The sequence below is a fragment of the Phaethon lepturus genome, unplaced genomic scaffold (assembly GCF_000687285.1).
Source record: "Phaethon lepturus isolate BGI_N335 unplaced genomic scaffold, ASM68728v1 scaffold17024, whole genome shotgun sequence".
NCBI classification, from domain to species: domain Eukaryota; kingdom Metazoa; phylum Chordata; class Aves; order Phaethontiformes; family Phaethontidae; genus Phaethon; species Phaethon lepturus.
In genome coordinates this window covers 1,450-11,458 of record NW_010535631.1, presented here as the reverse complement: position 1 = coordinate 11,458, position 10,009 = coordinate 1,450, and the positions used below count along the sequence as shown (strand labels likewise).

Sequence of the window (10,009 nt, the reverse complement as noted above, 5' to 3'; positions counted from 1 at the left end):
CCCCCGCTTCCCTCTTGGTGGCTGCTTCCCCCCCCCTGCCCTGCTGTAGCTGTCGTCTTGACCCACTGAGGCTGATGCTGCTGCCTTGCACCTCATGCACACCCATCCCAGGAGTACTGCTGCTTCTGTTTTCTTCTTCCTGATTTCTACAGCATCATTGCCACCTTCATCCCTGCCTGCTTTTGATACAGCTTCAATCACACCAATTGCTCTGTGTCTTCCCTTAGTGGATTCATGATCATTGTCATTGCCTCCTTGTGCACCTGGCACCACCGCTGGGAGCTCCTGCTACCAAGTCTGTCTGGACCTGACTGTTCCCGTTTGGAACTAGCTATGCATAGTCAGGTGTCTACAGGGTTACTGTGTAATCTAGGTTTACTTTTGGACTGTTTGGATTTCTGTTGTCTGGGTAGACAACACCTCTTGCCATATGGCTGGACATCTGAAAATCCTCAACAATGACCACTGTGTATGAGAAAATCAGCTCTAAAGCCTGTGTGCAGACATGTCCAAAATGCATCAGATCTACTGTACACATCAGATCACTCAGCACTGCAGCAAATCTGATGCATCTTTGACAGTGGTATTATGTGGTACACGATACCTGTATACACATGCTGTCTGGGAGATCTTCTGCAGAAATAGAAGGGCTTTAAGAATAACCTCATAGCTATGGGACTATGCTGTCTCCTTACTACCATTAAAACTTGGTAGATGTTCTGGAGCAGCTCAGCTGACAGATGTAAACAGTCCAGTGCACTTGCTTCTCTGGTCAGAGAACAGACTGCACGGTGTTGCTGTCTGAATTGCACCGTTTCCTTCTGCAAGGTGGTTTGTAGAGTATGCTATGTTTAGCATGTTGAAAATATGGAAACACTGGGATCAAGTGTTCTGCCACTCCCTTGCTCTTTCAGGCAAGACAAGCAGTGTCCTGGTTTTAGAATTACAAGGGAAGTTACGGTTCCTAATGTCATCATGGAGAGATCACTTAAGTGAGATAAAATCGCAGATGGCGTATAGCATTTTGGCTCCATGTTCACCAGTAGTTTTGTAGGGTCCACTGATGGTTGATGTGCTTTCTGAGAAACCATCAGTACTCTTTAAATCCAAAACTAAATTTCTATTACTTAAGAGACTCAGATCTGATTATTTTCCTGTGGAAGGAGTTGCCAGACAGGAAGCCTTAAAATTCAAAGGACAATAGTACTGAATTGAGGGGTTTGGACATGTCATTGTCATACCATAAAAAGATCTAAGGGAGAGGGAAGATGCCATAGCTTTGATGTACCATACCTTGAAATCACATGGAGTGCCGAAGGTTTAGACTCTGCTGCAGGCTACTGCTCCAGCTCAGATATCTCTTTCATTAGCTATGCTACAGTTACTACTTTGCCTGTGACTTACAGTTCCCTGTAATACAGCCTAGAGATGGCTATCCAGTGGAACTTGCAGATAATTCAAGTAGTAATTTCCTTATGGCTTAGCAGGCAACAAATCCAAAGGGTGAGTGTATTAAGTGATTGAGCAGCATCAAGGGCATCCATAGCATCAGTGCAAAGACCTGACAGCTGATGTGTGGAGGTACAAGGAATTTCAAAACTGACCTTCCCAAGTTTTGCTGCAAAGCCTTCATGAAAGAGTCAGAGAGAGGAGCATTCACAATCCCTGTCTTAACAAAACAATGAGGAACGTTTATTTTAGGAAAAGATAATTTTTCTCATAAACCTTTACTGAGGTTTGTTAATGCAGCAAAACTTTCATTGGTCTTTTAAAAAAAGACCTCTTTTCTCTTGAGTTGCTCTGCTTGCAGCCTTTTAGAATATATTTTCATTATTCCATTGTCTTACAGTCTTGCACTATGAGTTTCTAATGTTTAAAGAGAGGGAAGAAGAAAGTGTGGATATTCTATATTTTTGGAGGACAGTTGTTTTAAGATGGAGATTGGAGTTCCATTTTCTTTTCTCTATGACAGACACCTATTAAGATAATGCAGGGTTTTGGGTCTGGAATACACACTGGTTTATGCAGATGGAATGGAGATTTACTGACGAGTCCAAAAAGCCATCTCTTGATAGCAACTTTTGGTCCCTATGAACATGGGCTACGTTTGAACTGATGATCTAGAGGTGAAAGGCTCTGTATCCTATTTATCTGTCTCCTGAGCCATGCATAACACAAGTTGACAAGAACTATAGTTGTGAGAGGAAGTAACTGTGGAATCTGCTCTAAACAGACATAGTTGGCTGGAAAGACTTATGGAGGGTTTAAAGTCTTAGCTGAGGAAGCACAAGGGGTAGGTGTAGCTTCTCCACTGCGCTCCAAAACACCTAGTGGGGGCTATGCATTTAGACTGAACTACCTAGATGTTTAATTTTAAGTCAGAGGTAAGATCATCACACATTTTATACAGGTCTGTTATCATGGCCTGTGCTTTTGTATTTTGATATGTGTCTATGGAGAAAGTTCCCAGCTGCTTCAAGAGATTGTGGTCTAACTGGGAATTGTTAGAACTGGTGTTTTTGCAAGTCTTCTTCCACAATGAGTATTACAAAAAAATCCCAACCAACCCGCCATACAAGGAAAATAATTAAAGAAATCAATCTGCTAAACTTGTTGCTGAACCTTCTTGAATCTGCTTTAGAAGGACTAAAGAAAGGGTATGGTCTTTCAGAGTGAACTTTTTGCCCTGAAAGGCTTGGATTTGTTTTCTGACCTTACTATAAGCTTTCGTCAGAACTGTGGGAAAGACAGAGTTGATTAGTTATTTAGGTTACTGAGTCTCACTGAGACAGTCATACAGCCGTTCTCTGCATAAAACTGCCAAGCATTCAGATAAACCTGAAGACATAAAGGATGCAAATAGGAAAACTTAATAAATTATATCATTTGGTTCTACTCATGTCTGTATGGAAAGGTATTAGAACAGATAAAACCAATGGTGATTTGATTTTGTTTTTCTGCATTGTTTTGGAACTATGACAAAATGAAGCACTGGATTTTACTAACTGCAAATCAGTATTTCCCAGGTATCATGCATCTGGTAGAAAACCCATGAAAATATATATGTGATACTGAACTGTCAGCTGGTTTCTTTCTCACTGTTCTCACAACCCTATTTGATAAATTCTATTTAAAAAAAAATCTCCTATAACATCATTATGGATGAAAAAGGTATGCCATAGATCTTGTGTTTTTCACACAGCAACTCTTTAATCTGATTTTCATAAATATTGAGCTTTTGACTCACTTTACAGAAGTTTCAGAGTTTTAACAAAATAAATAAATAGTTTTTCCTGTGGTGAAAGGTTTTCAATTGCAATTTCAATATATCATCTTCAAGATGTCTGGGAATGTGACTTTTCCACAGTATTACTGAAAAATTCCAGTGAACTCCCTTAAATTTGTTTGAAAAGTGTACTGTACTCTACCTTATTTACTTAATGGAAATGTAGTAAGCAGGAATATACAGTATTTGCCTCTAAGGGAAGCACAAAAGTTGGAGCACACTATTTTTTCTTTGTGAGTTAAGTTCGTTTCCTTAATCAAAATAAAATTATAATTTTAAGGTTATTATCTCTCCTCTTGTTTTTTTCAGCTGGGAATTTTGGGGCATGACTACACGTTTCTACACTCAAAAGGCTTGTGTACAAATGCATTATTCTCAGTAAAATTCACAGCCTTTGAGTTCATCTTCCTCCTGTTCTGCGTAATTTCTTGATTGCTCTAGTTTAACTTGATGGGGCTTTTTTAGTAAGTTACTACATTTTTTTTAACTGTCTCCAAATGACACTCTGCTGCTAATCTTAGAAGTTCTCTGTCATTTAAAACATAAGTTAGTGCAGTAAAGTAATGGTCACTTTCTTTTTCTTTTGGATTTGTTGTGTGTTGATGTTTCAAATTCTAATGCAGATCTGTCTACTCTGTACCTGGGATTTGGACATTTTGTAAAATATCAGCTCAATTTTAAAATAAGATGATGCTAAACACAATATTAATACCTGAGTTTTGTTTGTTGGGTTTGTTTGTTTGTTTGTTTGTTTGTTTTCCCTAGTCCTGCTTCTTGCTGGCTTTAGAAGTTTCCATTTTTATAGTTTAGAGATACTAGTAAAGTCCATCTTATAATTTTCTTGTTCTGATGACAAGATAGATCAGTTCTGGACAGTTATCATATGACCTCTATTGATGTTTCAAACTTATGTCTTCAATTTTAAAGCTTACATTATAAATTTTGCATTGGGGAACATGTTCTTACAAGATTAGCTCAGAAGAATAGACAGAGAACTACTATATTTGTATGAAAAACCCTCACATTAAAGATACTTCTTTAACTCATTTTTAGTCAAATGGACAATCTTTATCTTATATGATTGATAATATATAATGGGAACTAATAACATTGTTGTCAATCTTCAGCATTGAGTTAAATCCATGGAATGTTTTTAAAGCAAAATACACAAATACATTATTCCATGAAATGATACGCAAAACTTTTTAGTTTAAATCCTGACCTGCAGATGACCTTCAAATTAATAAGACTTCAGTGTTTTATCAGAACAGATGTTAAAAGGGGAAGGTCTTGAGCTCCATATATATATAAAATTAGCAAGGGACTCCAGAATGGATTTAAAATGGATTATGTTAATTCTGATCTTAGAGACAGCAGTCAAAAACCTTCCAGATGAACTAACAGTGTTCTGATAAGCCGATCCATATAATTTAAACAAAAACCTTTCATACGATTTTGATGCTATTATGGTTTTATTCCCCAAAAGTCTCACCATGTGGCACTCTTGGTCATTTACTATTTAAAAAAACAAAAACCACACGCACAAAACCCCCAGACCCCTTCTTATCTGCAACATTCCTGTCACCTTATGTATATTTTATATAAACCAAGTATATAATAAAACAAAAGCTCCTAATTTACACTTGAAAACTCTTTATTTGCAGTCTCCTGAAAGCAGTTGTGTTCTGGAATAAAAGAGAAGACTTTTCCCATCCTCCAGCTATGCTGAACTGTTAGCTTAGAAATGTCTTGACTGAGAAAATTCAGAACAATGTGTTTGTTTCAGAATGGAACAAGAAGTTATGACTAAAGTATTAATAATTTATTATTGCTTGTCTCCAGAAGGGGAGCCAGCAACTTGAATTGTGTTTCAGTTTGAAAGTGTTTACTCACTATATCTACAAAGTAATATCCAGAAGCAAAAGAATTGGAAAGAACACTTTTATAGGTTTTCTTGAACATTTGAAGGGACTTTGCTCATATTCGGCTTTTCCCTTTCAAAATGACTTGGTAATTTTCCAATACTGATTGTATAGGACTTTCAGGAAGAAAAAGGAACTAAGGTTATAATACAAAAATCTAAAAATGGTCTAAGGATATTACTTTGTATTTGTGGAAAGAAAGGATTGGAACCAACAGCAAGTTAACTTAGTCTGATCTCAGTTTTTCTAATTTTCCTGTTCAAGACCAAGCTAGAAGGCATCGGTTCACCTTATTCTGTTACAATAGGCCAAACTAAATGCATTTTTCCAAAAGCCTCCTGGGCTGAGTGGCTGGTAAGAACACTGTGTAAATGAAAATTATTGTCACATCTACAACTAATTGCTGTCCTGTTAATGTTTAACCTGTTTGCTGCACCTCTCTTTAAAATGTTTTTGACATCACAGATTTGTTGATCATGGTGTTTGTTTATTGCCACCTTACTTTAGCTGTCTATCCCACAACTGACCTGCTTCTATTTTTTTTTTATCTTTTCAAGAAAGTAAAAATTTTCAGTAGTATTCTGCCTCAGGACCCTGTGTGACATTTGCAAATAAAATAGAGAAAGGGTATTGACTTCAGGAACAGTCATACAGGAGCCTGACGCAGTTCTGAATCACCTCCTTGTGGTGTTCATCTCTCTACTGATTATAAGAGGAAGCATGGAAAGCCAATTTCCCTCAATTAAAATTTCCTTTTTTAAATGTTTCCTTAACTCAGCTGAAAGCATCAAAATTTTACTTATATGCTACAGGCCTGAAGTTGATAAATGGTTTTAGCAAGTAAGTCTTGGCCCCATAACCCCTGTAATCTATGAAAGAACTTAGAGAAGACAGGTAAGTAACTGTAGTAATAGATAGAGCTGATGTCTCAGTATTTGGTAGCTTTCTGTTGTCAAAATTGTTTGAGTCTTTCTGTATTTTTTCTTTTAATTTTGCAGTTAAATCACTTTTTACGCTTAAGTTTTAACTTGAGTATTTCTTTTAAACTCATTGTCCCTTATGTAAAATTTCCCAACATAGTTATGAATTTACTGTACAACGTATGCATAGTGTATAGACATGAAAGGAGGTATTTCTTGGTCTTTTGTTTTTTCCCCCCTCTCAGGCCATATCTTCCATATTTCTGCTCCAACTAGTCTGTAGGCTAACAGAACACGGTAGAATAGAGAATATTATGGAGCCTTTCTTGGTTTGTGGTGTTTGTTTTTTTTTTAAACCCTCTGACCTTAGTGCTTGTTCAAAGTAGTTGTTTTCTTGGTGGGATATACTGTATCTTGTCAAAAGAGTAAATAGATTAATGGTTTACAGCAAAATATGATATACTGCTGGAAAAAATACTGCTTGAGATAAGTGTATACATGTCCTTTCCAGTTAAGGATGGTGGAAAGAGGATGGGTGTGGATGTGTGTATACATTCATGTATACCTACAGAAGGCAGATACATACAGGCACACTTTTCCAAGATTTTTTGTTTTTCATTGTTTGGTGCATATACTGCGATGTGGGATGATTGGGAATTTGTGTTTCAGAAAAAAGAACTCCTAAAAAATCCTATTAAATTCAATCTAGAAGGGAAGATAATTGTTATGACTTCAGTGCCTCCATTCTGCAAGATGCTCTGTGTGGTGTTAGGAATCTATTCATCAGAACAGCTAATACCATAAGAGCCTGCTTAAAATTTTTACTTGACTGAGTCACTCTGACAGTTCACTGTTTTTTCCAAACTAAAGCATTATATGGATCACCTTTTGTTTCTTAATTTTTCTAAGAACGGAGTAATTTATTTAGGTATATATTGATTGCATGTATGATATTGATATCCTATATTTTATGAACAAAGTATTTTATTGAAATTTGATAAGAAGCTACATAATTTGATTTTAATCTCTTTGTAGATATTATTCTGCTTTAAAAACAATGGAACAGCTAGAAAATCTGTATCTTCCCAGAGTTAGCCAATACCGTTTTTGCCAGATAATGATAGAAAATCTCCCAAAGCTGCGTGAAGAAATAAAAGAAATATCCATGTCAGATCTCAAGGATTTCTTGGAGAGTATTCGAAAGCATTCTGACAGAATTGGGGAAACTGCCATGAAGCAGGTAAGCTGACCTAACAGGATGACTTCAGTCCTGTTATCTACTGAAAATATCAGTGTTGATAGTACCAGGTTAGCCCAAAAGATTTGTCTAAGGGTTATAGTCATCACATAGACCTTTGAGTAAAGGTTGAGAACTGTGAAATGCTAGCTAACATCTTGGGTAGTTTCTTCTCCTGGACATGAAGTTGTCAATTCTAGAGATTTCTGTCTGACACAGGAAGCAGCAGCGTGACACCTCATTAGCATCAAACTTTCCTTCCAAATTTGCATCTCTGTCCCCAACAAGAAGTGGTTTTCTCCCTGGGAAAGGAAGGAGAAATGCTGTATATCTGAAGTTGGGGGAAAAAAAAAAAGTTAAATACTTTGAGTAGTCAACTCCTAGACAACCTGTAACTACACAAAAATAAAGAGCAGCCCATCTGGCCAGCCAGAAGTGTTGAGATAACTGCCTAGTTCTTTCTAAAGTACAACTAATACAAGGCATGGTATTGGCATATTACCCTCGAGAGAGGGCAGAGGACTGAGGTGAGAGCCAGGGTGAGATTGGGACAGCTGGAGCCCATGCCTGTTCCATCACAAAATAATCTGCCACTTAAAAGCACTGGAACTGGGCAAGCTTTAAAGTAGTTAATGCTTTTAAAATTTATTTGGAGACTAAATAAGTTTTCATTTAACTTTTTGTTGGGCAGAGTTCAGGTTGGATTGCCATTTTGTCATTTAAGGTTCTTGTAAAATGCATAGTTGATTATTATAAATTAAACTTAATCACAAGATTATACTGGGCTACCTTGTTGCATTTCTTTCAGTAGTAAGAACAATGTAGTGCATTTGGCTTCTGCAGCTGACTGCTCACTAGGACTTGACTGAAGGCTATTCCACAAATAGCTGGAAACTCTGTGATAACTGTACTTTAATATTGATTCTCTGTTTGCGATTTTATGATCAGGAAAATTACAGATCATTTTAATTTTTTTTTCTTCCTTTAAATTGCATTCTGAGGATTAGGGAAAACTATGCAGAAATTAGCTATTGAACTAATTTATCATCCAAAATCAGTTAAGGACTAAATCATCAGTGTAGGCTGAGAACAGACATCTTGCACTTATACTGATGTGTGTTCAATAGCACCACCTGTTTTTCATGTCATAGCATATACTCATCAGTGATGAAATTTGCATTACATCCCTCTTTATTGGTATTACTTTTAAACAGGCACAGCAGCAGAAAACCTTTACTACTCTTCAGAAGCAAACCAATGTAAACTATGGTCGGAATATGCATTTAGGTAGAAGCAGAATTTTGGAATCCAAGAATGAAATTACATTGAAGCGAACGTTTGAAGATGATGATGAACATGAAGAGGAGGTAACTTTATACTAAATCGTACATCTTATTTAAAGTGTTTTTTGTAGGTTTATTGAAAAAAACTTGTAGTATGCTGTCTGTAGATGGTCAATGTTACTTAGGAAGGACCAGAGAACACCTTCAAGGGACAGCAGTCCTGAGCAGCATTTTAGGGGGAAAAAATAGTGCCAAAATATTAGTTGTATTAATGATAGCTTTAGCATCATGTTTGGGGACATTCAAACTTGTAATTATTCTGGAATTCAGTTGCAATTTTACATTGTACAGTACCTGCCCAGTGTAAATGACATGTGGCCCACTGGAATATTCTGCTATTGCTAAAGCCAGCATTTCTGTGTTGAGGACTTCAGCTTAGAACTCTTTCAGCTATCAAATACCAAGCATTCATAAATTAAATAAAACAGTGAGTATTTAGACCTTTAAATCTGGTGCTCTGAAAACACAGTGAAAGGAGTCTGGTCTTTTAACACAAAATCTGGTACTGTAATACAAAGGGAAGGGAGAGTTGAGCAATTAATTTTCTCTTTTGTGGTAGAACCCATCCATTTTTGGGTCCTGAAATTACTTCTACCGCTTTATATGAAAACAGTAGTTTTAGTAGCCATAAAACCTGGCAACTGAGTTGGCTTTCGCTGGTCCCAGTTTGGTCATGCTTTTGTATTCAACCCCAGTGTATTTCCATATGATGAACTTTATATTCATCAGCCTGCTAACTTCACACCCTACTAAACTACTAATTCTCACCTAAATATCCAAATTTTTAAGAAACCAAGTTGAGCAGTTGTAAAATTAAGGCCAGAAAACCAGAATTTAAAAGGAAGGGATAATTTCTTACCAGTAAGATGTCTTATGAAGTATTTATTAATACATGTTCTGCTGGTAATGTATCATGTTTGGCAGATTATATGGTTTTTATGTTTTATATACTTTACATTTTCCTTTTCTTCTTCAGGTTTTAACTGCTCAAGATCTTGTAGACTTTTCTCCAGTCTACAGGTGTTTGCACATCTACTCAGTTTTGGTATGTATTAAGGGGACTTTAAAAACATATTTTACTTTTTGAAGTTGAATGTTCGTTTTCGTATTGTTCATACTCTAATAGTTCCCAAGCAAACATAGGGCTTCTGGTAGTAGTAGTTCTCGATGAACCAGCTGAGATGGATAGAGTATGGATACTCAGGGCACAACTGCATGTTTTATTGTATATGCAATAATAAGGGACACGCTGCAAGACAATTATGTAAGTGTTCTTAAGAACATATGTAAAATACGCATGT

The 10,009-nt window shown here is 36.6% G+C and overlaps 1 protein-coding gene across 1 annotated transcript in view; it reads left to right on the top strand.

Annotated features, from left to right (window-relative positions):
* Nucleotides 1-9,753, top strand: part of LOC104619878 (exocyst complex component 6-like) — a gene marked incomplete at its 3' end in the record, with an annotated part of 13,420 nt that extends 3,667 nt beyond the window's left edge. Inside the window, exons 6-8 of the mRNA XM_010285913.1 lie at nt 7,164-7,368; nt 8,580-8,732; nt 9,685-9,753. Coding sequence (XP_010284215.1) covers nt 7,164-7,368; nt 8,580-8,732; nt 9,685-9,753 — 427 coding nt within the window. The remainder of the gene's footprint in view (nt 1-7,163; nt 7,369-8,579; nt 8,733-9,684) is intronic.
* Nucleotides 9,754-10,009: the final 256 nt, after the last annotated feature.